Raw genomic sequence first — 16,754 nt, 5'->3', positions numbered from 1 at the left:
AAAATAATTTCATAAACTCTAAAAAGGCCAAACCTCTTGTACGTTGGACTTTGGGCTGTCTACGCCCAAGGTAAGTCCAGCCCAAGTCGGAGGCTCACCAAATCCTTTGGATATCTCTTGATCCAATTTAAATACCGAGCTCAATCCAAAGTCCAAAACAAGGTGCGAAATCGACTCATTGGTCGGGCTTGAGTTAGGCCGTATTTCCTTGGGCTGGGGCTGGGACCCAAACACAAGTAAATCAAACAGGCCCACAACCCAATAACTCAACGAGCCATCAGGCCCAAATGCAACCCGAACCACGATCATGACCCGCCCCGCGTCCGTCACCGACCCAACCTGCTCGAGTCCTTCTACTCCCCCCCCCCCTGCCCCCTCTTCTCGCCGCTCCTCGTCCGCCTCTCTCTCTCGAACCTCCGCCACCAACAATGGCCGACTCCGACTCCGGCCCCTCCGCTGCCGCCGCCGCATCTACCGGCCCTCCACCGTCGTCGTCGTCGTCGTCGTCGTCGGTGTGCTGCGCGTGCGGCGGCCCCGCGGCGTCGGATGCGCCCACGGCGGCGCCGTGGTCGGAGGCGTCCCCTCCGCCGGCGTACCGGCCGATCCGCGCCCCGGCCATCAACGCGCCGACGAACACCGCGGCGATCGTGCTCTCCCCCGTCCCCCAGCCCCTCCCCGTCCCCGTCGCCTCCCCTCCCTTCTCCTTCGTCGCCCCCTCCAAGCGCATCTCCTCCCCCGACGACCTCCGCCGCTTCCACTCCTCCCCCTCCGGCGTCCACTTCCTCGGCTTCGTCGCCGCGCTCTCCCACTCCGTCCGCGGCCGCAAGCTCTCCGACCCCCTCCCCGCCCCGCTCTCCCCGACGCTCGCCGCCCTCCTCTCCCTCCTCCGCTCGCTCTCCGACGCCGCCGACGCCGTCCCCCCTCTCCCCCACCCCGGCCGCTACGGCAACCCCGCGTTCCGCCTCTGGCACGAGCGCCTCGCCGCCGACGCCGACGCCCTCGTCCTCCCCCTCCTCCCCTCCGATGAGCTCCGCCCCGCCGCCGTCGAGCTCGTGCCCTACCTCCTCGACTCCTTCGGCAACCCCACCCGCATCGACTACGGCACCGGCCACGAGACCAACTTCGCCGCCTTCCTCTACTGCCTCGCCCGCCTCGGCCTCGTCCGTGAGGAGGACTACCCCGCCCTCGTCGCCCGCGTCTTCGTCGCCTACCTCGACCTCATGCGCAAGCTCCAGACCACCTACTGCCTCGAGCCCGCGGGCTCGCACGGCGTCTGGGGGCTCGACGACTACCACTTCCTCCCCTTCATCTTCGGCTCCGCGCAGCTCATCGACCACAAGTACATGAAGCCCAAGTCCATCCAGAACCCCGACATCCTCGACAACTTCTCCAACGAGTACCTCTACCTCGCCTGCGTCGCCTTCGTCAAGAAGGTCAAGAAGGGGGTCTTCGCCGAGCACTCGCCGATGCTCGACGACATCAGCGGCGTGCCCACCTGGAGCAAGGTCAACAGCGGCCTCCTCAAGATGTACAAGGCCGAGGTGCTCGAGAAGGTCCCCATCATGCAGCATTTCCTCTTCGGATCGCTCATCAAATGGTACGCCGCATTGACCCCCCCCTGCACTTTTTTAGCTGCTCGATCACCACCGCATTGTCTTTTATTTCTCCATCGTGATGAATTATTCTCATTTCTTGCTTTTAATTGCTAGCAGTTTAGTTGTATCATGATGCGCCCGAAAAAGAATTGGCTTTTGGCTAGCCGTGCGATTACTGCCTTTCGAATTCAACTCGTATGAGGTTAATAAATTGAATTAATGTTCAAAATTGAGACGGAGATAATAAATTGAATTAATGTTCAAAATTGAGACGGAGAAAGGAGAGACGTTCCATGTAGTGGACTTCTTGCAATTGCGAACTTAGTCGTATGGATCATATGGAACTGAAGATTGACAATAAAACTTGTTCGCAATTGCTTTATTTTAATGGAAACGATTAATCCCTACAGAAGAGGATCAAATATGAGCTCTGATATGAGGGGAAGGACCGGTCTTACCTTTATGTGAAGTTACGGTAATTATGATGCATCGCTTTTTATGAACTTTGGATCGACTATGTTTTCCAATGTGGTAGATTTTGAATGTTATGTGATCTAGCAAGATCATAGTCAATATGAGATGAGCAGTGGCATGCTATTGTCGTCGGTAGTTTTTTGCTAGGTTTCAGGAGAACGCCAGCTAACTTCCTATGTAGATTTTAATGTCTCGGGTGTTCTGAAATCTGATGCAATCAGCTTCCAGGGCCCATTCAGCTTGCCATCCTTGGAAATATTTAGCCCAAATTTCGATAGCTGAGCCGATAAACACGGATCTTATTATCTTATGATGTAATTGTTTAAATACCATGCTACCTGCTTCATCGCACACCATCAACTAATAGTACAGAAGATTTCTGATTGTAGCTAGAGGGTGAGTTTGCGCGAAGGGTGGTAATCAAAGCAATTTAGAGGTTGAGAATTGGGTTTTAGATAAGATGTTTTATGAGTTTTTGGAAGAACCTGTGGTCCCTCTACTAGATGGTTTTAGTTGCTGATCAAATATTTAATTTGTCCAAAATTTGACTTCTTATTTGCTTTCAGATGTCTTCCTAGGTAATGATGATCAAAGTTCTAGCTTCCTGATTTCAGTAACCTGTTAATTGAAGTCTTATGGTTGTTACAGATATTAGATGTTTTGTTAAGTAACATATTGATTTCCTGTTGACCTGGTAAGTGTCGAGTGTTGAACTTTGTACTTTACAGATGAATAAATTTTGAGTTGCAGTAGGATAATTTTATAAATGAATAAATTTTTAGTTGTAGTAAAATACTTTCATGTCATTTAAATTCTCGTTCTCACAAATCCATTTTGACCTCTGCTGAGTAATTCCAGCCTTATTTCCTTGTCTCTTTCCTAGTACATATTGATTTGTGATCAATTCTACCATTGCCCACTATTCGACTGTATTATTTAGTTACTGAAGCTATTTTATTGTTCTTTTATAAAGATTTTGACTTAAATGGATTTAAAACCTTAGTTTGGCAGTCTAGATGAGAGGATATACTGAGAGCATATCCATGCACTAGGTTCTTAGATCAGTGCTACCAAGACAAAATTGTGAAGTATGGAAAAGTGGTGTAAAAGCGCTGTTCCTCCTACTCGGGGTGGTAGTTGTTACTATTGATACAATTCGTGTAGAATTCTATCCCCTTTTGTTTATGAATTCTGTATCTGATTTGTGCATTATAACACGATCCCTGGCAAAAAAAAAAAAAAAAAAATCAAGTAATGGTTTCATCTCGTAGTTTTAATATTACCTTAAGTTTGCATGGATTCACGTATATCATTTCTGCCCTTCTAGTTTAAGGGCCTCTTTGGATGTTAGACATGCTATGTAGTGTTAACTTTCAGCATGGGGATTTTCTTTTGTACTACCTAGGAGTTTCTATTTTAAGTCACTTTCTTCAGAATATCATTATTTTAGCTTTGATGTGATTTATCATATACCACGGAAAATTACTTAGATAGTGTACAGTTGTGGACATTTCTTCATACTTCTTATATGCCAACTACCACTTATTCTTTGAGGAGACCAATTACATACGCTGAACAGCATCTTCATGCATTATGAAATAGGTCCTTAAGAACTATATTTGTTTGGTGGATATACAACCCATGTTTCCTAATGCTCTGTATGAGACTAACTTGAAAATGACAGTTGAGACAAACAAAAATGGTTTATAACCATACTGTGTTTCAGAGACCACTCGTTTAAATTTATTAGCGAATGGAGCGTCTGAAATATAAGCAACTGACCAAGTTAATAACTAATAACTAATAAAAGTTATGAAAATTTTACTTGCATCAAGAGTACTGTTCTAGGTGGTTTCTTTTACTTGGATTTGGTAATGGTCTCACAGAGCCATATACTAAACAGTCTAGCATTTTGTCGGAGTGATCAAAATATTTCACCTATCACATTACCTTGCAACTTGCTAAATGGCTACGTTCTGGGAGTATTTCAAAGGAGGAAAAGGACACATTTCGAAATTGGAATCAAACCAGTTGGATTGTTTATACTTGAGAAATTCTGCAGTTATGACTTTAGCAATGGGTTGGCTATGTAAATGCCTACATTTCTCTAATGATATCGAGTATAGCTTGGCTGATCTCAGGATGTCGTAAATCACAATCCTATTGGGTCTAACAATTTCCATCATTAGCTTTCGTAGAAACTAAGGTCTGGAATTGATTGCAATATCACTTTCATATTGACGATACGTCAATATTTAGTCAACTAAATTGGTTTATAGGATTTGATTGCAACAACTCTAAAAGTTCGAGTCAGAATTATAACAAATTAAATTTTGAGAATTAGAGTGTCAAACTCATAGTTTGATAAAATTAGTGGAGGAATTCTAACCACACAAAATCTAGGATGTAAAATTTACATTTGTGATGTACAAGTAGCATTACTCTTTTGCATGAAAAATGTTACATGTACACCCCATATAGGGGTGTACATCTTACATCCTTAGATCCTATGGTTTAGAAGACTCCTTTGTGTTTTTAGGTTTTTTTTTTTTTTTTTTTTTTTTTTTTTTTTTTGATATAACTAGTGGATGAATTCTAGCCACTCATAGTTTAAAAATATAAGATTTACATCTCTTTTAAGATGGACAAGTGACATTGCTCTTTGCTATCCATTTCTTCTAACAAAAGTAACATTGTTATCTAAATGCATGTACGAGTAACTCTCTATCTCTGAAGTGCTGGTCCTTCGAAGTGCAACCTGTGTTTGAAATATGTACTACCACTTGTGTCTATTGGAACTGAAAGAGCATATTGTCTTTTCAGAGTTCCAAAGCACCCCCACTTTCAAAGGCCATGCACAGTTTAATTTTGAAAACAGGCCATTCTATATCTACTTAGAATATTTTCCTTGTCAAGAAGTTTTTAGTCCTGCACGCTGCTGCGGCAGACGAACCTTTTTGCATGCCTTTTCAAATCAAACTTGACTGGTGGAGTGCAACGTTAGGTTGAAAAGATGCTACAGAACCTTGTAGTATTACGGTTATGGGCTGTCACTTCATGTAAATATACTCTGAAAANGGGGGGGTGTTGAAAGGTCTTTCAGTTCCCTGTGATATCTGATCACTATTAAGAAAAAACGAAGGAAATATAACTTAGTTTTGTGGGTGTGTTGCTTGAGAGATATGTTTGGAAAGAAGTATCTTTCATTCATGCATTAACTGCTACACAGCATTTTGTTTTATGGCCTGACTATGCAATTGACTGCACCTTCTGTAGCCTATAAATAAATAATGGCGACTTTTCTTTTAGCCCTGTGGGCATCATAACACTATTCTTACATGTTTTGCTCTTGTGTCTATTGATAGGGAGTGATGTTTTAGGGATACGCTCCTCATACTCTACGTCACGGGAGTGAAAGGAAAAGGAATACGAAGTGATGTCATCTTCATCAGGTGCATTGTTAGTGCAGAGGTTCAGGAGCGTTCCCAGGTTCCTCCACGTACCACTCTCATGTTATTAAAGAAAATAAATTTGTACAGTTGTTTTATTCTACTGTTACTTTTCTGACTTAAAAAGAAATGCTTATTACCCTCATTAACTGGACTTAGATCTGATTAAAAGGAGGTATGCTTTTCTTCCTGACACTGATTGAGAGCAATGTATCCTGTAATTTGTTTTTCTTTTCTTTTTTTTATTTACTTCTTTCAATTTACTCTTTGAGTACTCGCTGATCTTATGGAACTTGTGATATTGAGAGATTTATTGTGATTGGGGTGATGGATTGTGTTAGAGAAAAAGGAAAGTGTGTTTTTTGTGCATTGGTTATTTATTCCAGCTGTCTCCTGCAGAGTGTTTGTGCTCTGTTGCTGTTTTTCTAGGTTGTGAGCCTATTTGGTCTAGAATGAACGTGTTTTTTGAGTAAAATTGTTCAAAGTTATATATATTTTTTTGTTACTTTACAAAAGCCTAGTAAGAAAATGCATTCAACAAATACATATATTTGCTTACTATGTAGGAGTAGGACAATGCTATGAAGTGAGAGTGGGAACCTTGACAGGAGAAGTATCTTGTCAGGTGATTTCCCACGAGAGTTTTCTATTTCCATTTTTTAGCAGCACAGTAGTAAAAGGTATTGAAAGCTTTTGATTTTTCTTTTTTCTTTTTTCTTTTTTCTTTTTTCTTGAGCTCTAAAATATCAAGATAGTTAAATTTGGAGAACTTCCAACTTGAACAGTATTCTTCCGCTTATTTTGGGAGCTCACAATTCTGTTCTTCAACTGTCAATTGCAACATAAGTCATTCCACTGCAATTATAATAAAACTTCACTCATTTATTTCGACAGTAGAGAAGCTGTGCGGGAAATGAAGTAGGTGAGCTCACCAGTGGTGGTGATAGAAGCTGAAGCTTCTGGGACAGCTTTGTTGGGTAGCAGTTCATCACATTTATTCTGTATACTATGCAGGTACTGCAAACATCCCAATCATCAATTAATTGGGCAGTACTCGATGGAGCCATAACTGAGCTCTAAAGTTAGCCTCCTATTGTGGCTTAGTCGATTGAGCCACTCCAACTGCCATTGTTGGGAAGGTAAAAGAGGTAATAAATTCTGAATAGACTTCAGAATCTCATGCATGGAGTAAAATGCACTTCACCTCCCTGCCTTTTTTTTTTTTTTTTTTTTAAGGAGCAAAAAGGGTAAATTGCATTTTTGGTACTTAGTTAATTATGAAGTGTGCGGTATCTTAGTTTTCAATTTTAATTTATTGTGGTTTTTAATTCTAACTATAAGGTGTGTGATATTTTAATTTTCGAATTTTAATTAATTATAATTTTTAGTTCGAATTATAAGGCGTGTAATAGTTTAGTCCTCAATTTTTTAAAAAAATTATTGTAATTAAATTTCATAATTTAATTTTTTTAAATAAGTGTTGATGAATTGCTAATATTTAAGTAACATAGCATTTTAACTATTGTTGCATTATCAAGTAAGTTATCTTTGCAATTCAGAAAGTTCAAGAACTAAAATGTCATACATCTTGTACAGTTTAAGTTAGAAATTACAACGCATTAAAGTTCAAGAGACTAAAGTGTCATAAGTGAGGACTAAAAGTGTAATTTATCTTAGAAAAAAAACAAACAAAAACTACAGTCACAAATTGCAATATTTTAATCATAGTCGACTAGCTTATAAATGCGCAGCACCGCAATTGGTAGTTTTTTTTTTTTTTTTAACCCCCCATTTTTAGGCGATTTTTCCGAGCTTTGGTTCATATTAAAAGCTGTGCGCTCACAAGGAAGTCAATCCTCTTTCTTTCTATAGGGGATCTTATTGGGACTCCGTACGAACTTTGTTATGTTGATCAATAATTACGTCTAAAAAATAAAAAAAAAAAAGTAAAATTCATATACCACCCATACAACTTTGTACTTTTTTTATTTTAATATCATACAATTTAAAGTATATCAAATTAGCGCTGGGTGATTTTTTTTTTTTTTTTTTTGCATCAGCTTCTTCGTTAATATTTTGTTAAATTATATACAAAAAAAATTTCAGATACTCTATTTAGATTTATCGAATATTTACTTTAATACTCTTTAACTTTAAAAAAATAAAATTATAGAGTACTAAATTGATACACTTTAATTAAACTATATGGTATTAAAGCGAGAAAGTACGAAACTGTAGGAATGATATTTAAATTTTTTTTTAAAATAAGATCATTTGTATAATTTAAGAAGGTGGCATAAAACTCACGCAAATAAAAATAAATAGTATGAGTTGATATTATTTTAGCTAATGAAGAGTTGTTCGAGACGATGACATGCGCATATATACGATTCGAAAAGCATATTGTTTCTCAGCTGCTATAATAATAATAATAATGATGGTTATAAGTATAACAAAACCAAAAAAAAAAAAGAAAGAAAGAAAAAGAACAAAATCCAGCAGTTGCTTTCGAAGAAAAGGCCAAGTAATGAACGTGGCATAACACGAATCAATCATACGGCACTTGGTTGTTGTAGATTTGGGCAACAGCCAACAGGCAACAGCCCGTTCGTGATACACCAATCAATCGGAATCGGACGGCTCCAACGTTTCGCCCCGGTCACCTCGCAAGGAAGTTGATCGGCCCAAAACTAGAGGAATTCTACACTGTCATATTTGCACCACGTCATTAATGACATGTCAATCACATTTTTTTTTTTCAAATAAAAGTATAATAAAAATATTTTTTTACAATTATGATGAAACATATATTCCTAAAAAAATATACTTGATTAATTTGTTACGTCACGTTATCAATATACCCGTTGCATTTTAGAATTTTTTCCAAAACCAAGGGTGGGTGTCGCCATCTCCTTCCACGAGAGGGGTGTTGACGTTGCCCAGGACAGCTCACCGCCGAAAACAACAACACCTCGACGCCTCACCACTTCGCATCTTGAGCTCCTAACACGTATGTATATATATATATATATAATTAATTAGGCTAAATTACGCTTTCCCTTCTCAGACTACAATAAAGGTTAGTTTGGTATTAAGGTCTGTCTGACGCTATTAGATAAAATAGAGTTGGAATATAAAATATATAGAGATATATTTTTGTGTTCTCTGTTGGAACCGCAGAAAATATATTATGATCGACTCGTCGTGATATACGGAACCCGGTCTCAAATGAAGCCTAAGTATAATATTTTAGCATTAATTTCATATATGTTTCCGACCGTCCATAGAGCAAGAGGTAAAGGGTTTGGTGGTTGGTACCTGAGACCTAAGTTCAAATCCTAATTGATTTACATTTCGAGCTAAGTTTATTTTTAAATAAAATAAATGAAACGGATAGCATGCTACGTATCTCTCTCAAAAAAAAAAAAAACAATCATGTATGTTCATATAAATATAGTAAATGATAAATATATCACTACAAAATTCAACTTTTATATATTATTTCTATAAAAATTCTAATATTTTCAAATATGTCCCTTTAGGCTTAGTTTGGTATTGAGATGGATCTAACGCTATTAGATAGAATAGAGTTGAGAAAAAGCATATAGGGATGTGCTTCTGCATTCTCCGATGGGACCGCAGAAAATATATCGTAACCGACTAACTGTAATATGCGGAACGCAATATTACGTACGAAAACAAATAGGGTATTTTCCATCGTCGTTTTTCACCGCACGTAATGCAATCTTCCCGCAATCCCAAATGGAGCTTTAGTTTGTTACCGTTTGAGAACTGTTAGAGACAATTTATATTTTCAATTTTGTCATCATAAATATGTTCTTCCAAAAGTCATATCAGTATAAAATGAAAGGGATAAAAACATTAAAAACTAAGCAAGACTAAATATTTAACCTATGGTTAACTAAAATTTTATAACGGATTCTAACAGTAGGAATATATTTGAAAATATCATGATTTACATGGACAACATATAAAAATTGAATTTTATTTGTTATTCACTATATTTGTAGGGACCTATATGAAATTAACCTAATATTTTAATACTTAAATTTTAATTTATTATGATTTTTAGTTTTCATTTTATAAATTATTGGAATAAAATTTTATAATATTTTCGTAAGTAATATTGCGTTTTACTTATTGAAATGAGTAAGAGACTACTGTAGCATATCCCTATATACTCCGTTCTGACTTTATTTTATCTATTAGCGTTAGATAGATTTCAATACTAAATAAATTTTAAATTTTAATAAGTCAGCATGTGAAAATGATGTGTTATGTCATCAGTCAAACTATTATTGTGTACTATAATAAATAGTAGGACTATTGTGTTATTAGGAGTACAATAACTCTTGTACTCTTAACTTCTTAATTATTCATCAATTTTGATGGACGATTAGGATAAGAGAGAAAAAAGATTTAGAAGAAATTGAATGTCTCAATTTTTTTTCTTTTTTAATTTTGTCTAATTTTTCTTTTCTCTCGTCCTAGCCATTCATTAAAATTGATGAATGATTAAAAAGTTTGGAGACTGCGTTCATAATAACATAGCACAGTAATCGTACTCCTATAATAAATTATAATTGAGTACCAAAAATATTCATATGGCTCGTAGCTTGAGAACCAAATGTGTAATTTAGCTCATATAATTATGTCCATTGAGTACTCCATTTCGTCGCTTTTCATGAAATAGAAACCTTCGTTTTCGTGGGAGCCACGAGCCTACCACATTAAACGACTTAGGTTTATTTATAAGAAAATAAACTTAATATAACTTTATTTACTGTTCTAAATGTGTACACATGAAGTTGTTGTCCTGATATTATTATTGAATGGAAAAAGAATTACAAGGGATCCTTCACCACCGCGAATTAGATGTTTTTACGTACTGTAGGGATGTTCCTAAATAATATCTGTTTCGCTTAAATCAAGCTCCTGTTGTTCAACAGTGCTTAGAACAAGGACTCCTAAACGATACTGTTTTTGATAGGCCATTAACATATTGATACAAATGATGCGAAGTTAACCATAGCCTCATAATGCTCAATCTAGTTTTCTGGCTCACACATTCACATTTTATATATAAACCGAAGAATCAAATTCAATATTTTTTGTTCAGATCAATTACTGTATGCAGTAATATTCATTATGATTTTATGTAATATTTTTAATTTGTCAATTAAACTACTTATTTTGCACCTTTCTATTTTTTTTTTCTGTTTCTTTTGTTTCCAAAGGTTCATATATAATTTTAAGTTATTTGACAATTTAGTGTATGGTGACAATTGATTGAGGCTAAATTGCGCTTCTGGTCCTCAAACTTTTATTTAATTTACACTTTGGTCTTAAAATTTTAATTTATTACCATTTATGGTTTAAAATGTATAAGTTGTTATAATTAAATTTTACAGTCTAATTTATTAGTTAAACAGTAATATATCAGTGATATCATATTATTGATATTGTAATATTATAGCCACATCACCGTCGTATTAGTGAAGCATCGTAGAATATAATTATAATAGTTTAAAATATTTGAGTTAGAAATACAAGGAATTAAAATTTGTGATCAAAGAATATCACACGGCTCAAAGTTTGAGGAACAAAACGCAATTTACTGAATAATTTATTATTATTTTACCAAACATTGTTATATGTGATCTAAATGCTGTTTTTAAATATTTGTGATGATTTATGTCCTATAATAATAATAATAATAATAATAATAATAATAATATCCAAAAATTTAAGTAATTTTGTACGTAACGAGTACCCGAAGCATTTGCCTTATATTATTACCTGTACTCCAATTAATCCAGTCCGTTGCCATGATTGCCAACTCAATCCACAGCCGTTCATTTCCAACGCGCATACGCTACGGATGAGATTCCCAGCGCGGTAGCGCCCACACAAGCAACAAAAACAAATTAAATAAAGCGCAATAAAAGAGCCCTGTTTTTTTTTTTTTTTAAATCTTTTTCTAGATATTAATATTGCCCTTTTCGCCATCGCTGTTGCTTTTCTTGCGCCCTCTCTCACTCTCTCTCTCTCTCTCTCACCCCTCGCTCTTCTTAGATTTGCAACGTCGTTGAAGCAAATCGCCATTTTCATCCTCATTGGGTATTTCCTAGTAATTTAATGGCTTATCATGAAAAAAGTTTAACAATTTGAAGCAAATGTTTTCTTGTTTCCCATCTTTTCTTTTTCATTTTTTTAAATTTTTTGCTATTACTCGGATTTCACGATTTCTATGTTGAAACCGTATGATTTTGAGATTTCAGAGCTCGTTTTCGTAATTAGATCGGTGGGAATTGACATTAAGTTGCGATTTTTTATTTTTGATTTTTTTTTTTTTTTGACTAGTGTTTCACTGTTTCTACTTATCTTATCCCGTGCCCCATTGTAGCAACCTTTTCTCTAATTTTCGTGCTCTCTACTTCGTAATTTCTTCAATTGATGCATGTTTGTGTTGTTAGCTGATGGCTTTTCGGTGAACAAAACGAAAGTTTCCTTTTTTTTTCTCGTTGGTAAGGGTGGGTAAGAGTCTCGATCTCCAATTTTTTTTTTTTTTTTTTACTGTATTAGGTTTTGTTTCCTGAATGGGTTTTGCTTCATTAGTTTAGCCGCATATTAAAAGAGGCATTTTCCTCTTAAAACCTCACCAATTTCTTTCCCCCTCTTCATGTTTAGTTTAGATCGAGGTGGTAATCACTGCAAGTTCCCTTTTTCTCTTTGATTTGCTTGTTGATTTCTTCTTTTTTTTCGGTTTTCTAGCTTCTATTTTTCCAGAGAAATATGCAATTTTTGCTGTGATTTCTGGGTCCCCCCATTTTTTTTTTTCAAAATCTTCCTTTCTCTAGTCTATTTGATTGGATCTTGCTATGCATTTTGAAACATAAATCTCACAACTTTGTGTTCCATTATCACTAGATGGTTTATCTCATATCATTCTCCATTTGATCCTTGATTTTTGGAAACAGGCCTGGAGAGAGTGTTCATCCTTGTTTCGGCGGAGACTGATGGGGGATCGCGGCGAATTCAGGGCTTGGGATGAGCTGATCCCTGATGCCCTGGGGCTCATCTTTCGCCAATTGTCCCTCCAAGAGATTCTCACGGTCGTTCCCAGAGTGTGCAAATCTTGGTGCCGCGCCGTTGCCGGCCCCTACTGCTGGCAAGATATCGACATCGAGGAGTGGAGCCAACGGTGCAAACCCGATCAGCTCGATCGGATGCTTCAGATGCTCGTTTCGCACAGCTGCGGCTCCGTCCAAAGGCTCCGCATCTATGGGCTCTACAAGGATTCTCTCTTCTCCTTCATTGCAGAACAGTGAGTAAATTTCCTTTAAAGTTACTTGCTTTGTTCAATTTTTGCTAAGATCTAAATTGGTTCCAACCATTATTGTTGAATCTGTCATATTTAAGTATCAATTTACTTCTAATTTTGAAATTTGCTTTGTTGTAGTTGTAGTTCAAGATTGGGATATAAGGCTGACAATTCCGTTAAGGTTTTAGCTCATTGTCGTATTCGCATAACGTAGATATAGACCGTTGCATGTATGATAAATGGGTATAGCATCCCATTCACTGGTAGATCCTGTTGTCGGTACTCAAATCCTCACGTGGGAGGGTTTACGTGGGCTGTTCAAATTTTTGGTCTTGCATGCATTTTCAGAAATATCAAATGGTCTTCTACGTATGCTCATCGTCGAGAAGTGTTTTTTTTTTTTTTCATAATTTTTGTTTCCATACATTATGCTTTTATTCTCATGATTCATCATATGCTTGTAAAGTCCGACTGTGCTTGGGCTTTGCATCTGCGCGACGCTTATTGATCAGATGCCGATGTTAGAAGTAGGATATTACTTCCTATTATTCTTATTGTTTATAGTCGGACAATAAGCACCACTCTAACTATTGATTCTATATTTATGACTTCCTATTGTTGTTCCAAATGGTTAACTCATGTTGGGGATATCTTAATGTGGAGATCACATTCCTTGTTATGGTCTAGAGCATCTTAGGAAGTGGATGAATGCCATTTGAAGTGTTTAAGGGATATCTCATGCATGCATCAAAAAATTAACGTATGAATAGTTCTTTGATAACAGAACACAAGCTTCTCTTTAGATTTGGTCTGGACACATGCGAATTATTTGAATCTTTATGATGAAGTATTGTACGTACAAACAACATTGTGATCTTCACTGGAATAGTATAGTTGCTTTATGGGGAAGTATAGATATGTTTGGTTGATTCAATGTATCCCTGTGCATAACTAACTTGATTGTTCCATCTAAATTGATGATTATAGATTTGAAGTTGTTCATCTTGTCCTAGGAATCGGAATATATAAAAAAGAAAGCTTGCATTTAGATATTTGTACAGCATTAACAATGTTTCCACTCATATAGCTAATTTACTTGTTTCTCGTACATGCTATTAAATTTGATACTCATTGTTATTCTCTTCATTTCACATATCCTAAAACACTTGAATAGAAATTTGTCAGTTAAAAAACATGATGGTATAGATTCAACACATTTATCTCATATGAGGAAATGTATTCATTTATTGAATGTTTTATCAATAATAGGTACCTCCATATCACTAGAAATCTTGCATGTAAGTATTGTAGATGCTCTAAATTATGACGAGCAGTCATGACAGAGCACAGCATTGTTATGCTTGTGGAATATTTAGACTGGTATATGTGATAACGAGTTTGAGCTAGAATATTTTCAGAAGTATTTGAGTCCTAATAGTTCCTACCGAAAATCAATCAATGTTGAGGCACATATGTAGAAAATATGTGCTGTTAATTTTCAAACTATCTATAGTACCTAGGAACATCAATCTCAGTTTCTGAATTCTTTTATTAGTGCATCAAGTGGTGACAGAAATGGCAGAATTTAGCTTAATAACGTTATAAATATGTAGTATACGGTACGTCAGTTGAGAATAAGATAAATTTATCAGATTTAGAGAGCAAAAATGTTTATTCCGTGAATTCTGCAAAGTTAGACTTTTAAAGTTGATAATCATATAGGTCTTCATATATACCATTAGAACTTTGTGGCAATTCGATCTTATGGTGGAAGAGATCTAAAAGGTATGAACAATAATTTTTAGTCATTTCAAACAGTCTATGTCATGATTAGCAGAGTGGACCTTTACTAGGCATGCCTTGGCAGTGATTCTGCAGGAAGTGTTAGAATCAAAATACTTCTATAAGCTATTGTAGTTTCATTATTTATTTGCAGAGAGTATTTGAGACATAAAATGAAAGAGCTCTACACATTCTGAAATTGAAGCTTGAAGGTCTTAAAAATCAAATTAAAGTGTTGAATATGATCTACATCTAACAGGCCTTCGTGTGAAAAACGCTAGCGTTTGAGACCTATTCTATGAATCAAAAAATTTCTAGTTGTAGAAATTTCAGAGCACAAATCTTGGTATTGATGCCGTAATAATAGTACACCGTAACTTACTGATTTGCCTTATGTACAAATATTTATGTTAAAACCAAATTCAAAATATTGTGTTTTTTTTTTACTTTATGGCCTTCAAGCTTGAACTTTTGAGCCTTGTAGAAATTTTAGCCTGTTACATGTTTGTACCTCCTAATACTATATGTCTGTAACATCTTAGGTGTGTTTTGTAAGTGCTGTTTTACTCTATTATGCCTAGGCTCTGTTATTGAAGGGCACGGATCATCATACAAAAGCAAATTAAAAAAATATTTAAGGGACCAAATTGATTAACCTCTTTAATAGACAATTGTTGTTCTCCAATTGTCTTTTGATGATCCTTTTTAAAAGTCTGCTTTATCCCGTTATAATTTGCTTTTCTGTGTTTTGCCAGCGCTGGTTCCCTTAAGAGCTTAGAGTTACCAAGGAGCCAAATTAGCGACTCTGTTGTGGAGCGTGCTGCACCGGGGCTGTCGAACATCACTTTCTTGGATGTCAGCAGCTGCACAAATATTGGGGCTCGCGCCCTCGAGGCATTCGGCAAGCACTGCAAGTACCTTGTTGGACTTAAACGTACGATGCATCCACTTGAAGTGGGAGACAAAATTAACCAAGATGATGAAGCCCACGCAATTGCCTGCAACATGCCAAAGCTCCGTCACCTCGAGATATCTTATCTCCTCCTGACAAACAGTGGGGTCCTCGAGATCCTTTCCAAATGCCGGGATCTCGACTTCTTGGATATTCGCGGATGTTGGGATGTGAAGCTCGACGAGAATTTACTCAAGGAACAGCATTCGGGGCTAAAAGTATTGGGACCGCACATAGTGGACTGCTACGAACGGAACTTTTGGGAGGAGTGCTCGGATTATTCGGATTCATCAGTGTACTCGTGGGAGTTCATGGACGACGGGGTCGATGTGTACGAGGGGGAGAGTGATGATGATGGCATATGGGATGACGGACAAAGTTTGCAGGGCCTTGAAGTTAGGTTCTATGGTGGTGGGTTTAATGATGCCTTTGCTTGTTTTGATTGGCCTCCCTCTCCGTGATTGGTACATTTGTTGCTTCAAAGTAGAAAATGTCTCCTCTACTGCTGCTATCTGTGTTCCGCTTTTGTTTCTTAAAATCCTCTAGAATCTAGCTGCTAGTGTTTCATCTATATCTTAGCTTGGAAATATTCTAAAGGACTTATGTGAATGTTAGTGTGAAGCAAATCTATGTGCAAATCTATGTACTGGATTTCTTCGTAAGGTGTTCTAATGCATGAGTAGTTGTGCTGTTTAATAAAATTGTTAATATTCTTGTAAAATTGATCAATGCCAAAAACCTCCTCTGATTATTTTTAGATCCAATTTCAGTGTTCCTTCTTTTTCCTAGCATTTCTTGGAAAATAGTAGACTCCAAAGCAGCCTACAGGATGGAGGTAAAACTCTTTGCTGCTTCACATCTCCTCTATGCATCAAATGGAAACTTCTCAAGTTTGCTATTTTCTTGTTTATCCTGGGGCATTTTCTTTGGTATGCTATATATTATTATATAGAGATTAATCCATGGAACACTAGATGATAATTTTAAGAATTGTAATGGAATTGATTGGTACTTACACTGTGACATGATTTCCAATGGAAGATGTAATTTACCTGTGGGCCATAGCTACTATACATTGGTACAAGAATAGCAAGGAGCAGTACAAGTTTGATTTATACATTATCCTGTTTTCAGGACCAAATTGTTGAGATCAAGCT

At 37.1% G+C, this 16,754-nt stretch overlaps 2 protein-coding genes across 6 annotated transcripts; both read left to right on the top strand.

The window, feature by feature from the left end:
• LOC109712030 (serine/threonine-protein phosphatase 2A activator) lies at window positions 368-5,898 on the top strand. The gene is made up of 2 exons (XM_020235448.1): window positions 368-1,597; window positions 5,435-5,898. Exons 1-2 carry the CDS (start codon window positions 429-431, stop codon window positions 5,439-5,441), a joined length of 1,176 nt encoding a protein of 391 aa, XP_020091037.1. The 5' UTR covers window positions 368-428; the 3' UTR covers window positions 5,442-5,898.
• LOC109711955 (F-box protein FBW2) lies at window positions 11,518-16,361 on the top strand. 5 transcript variants are annotated; one of them, XM_020235337.1, is made up of 3 exons: window positions 11,518-11,659; window positions 12,520-12,866; window positions 15,401-16,361. In XM_020235337.1, exons 2-3 carry the CDS (start codon window positions 12,559-12,561, stop codon window positions 16,056-16,058), a joined length of 966 nt encoding a protein of 321 aa, XP_020090926.1. In that variant the 5' UTR covers window positions 11,518-11,659; window positions 12,520-12,558; the 3' UTR covers window positions 16,059-16,361. The 5 variants fall into 5 exon arrangements, with proteins under 5 accessions (XP_020090926.1, XP_020090930.1, XP_020090929.1 ...); XM_020235341.1 differs by lacking the exon at window positions 11,518-11,659 and adding an exon at window positions 11,669-12,066; XM_020235340.1 differs by lacking the exon at window positions 11,518-11,659 and adding an exon at window positions 11,669-12,072.

The sequence above is a fragment of the Ananas comosus genome, linkage group 6 (genome assembly GCF_001540865.1).
Source record: "Ananas comosus cultivar F153 linkage group 6, ASM154086v1, whole genome shotgun sequence".
In the NCBI taxonomy this organism is placed as follows: domain Eukaryota; kingdom Viridiplantae; phylum Streptophyta; class Magnoliopsida; order Poales; family Bromeliaceae; genus Ananas; species Ananas comosus.
Note: the sequence above shows the minus strand (reverse complement) of the source record. Positions and strands in the feature narration are given on the sequence as shown.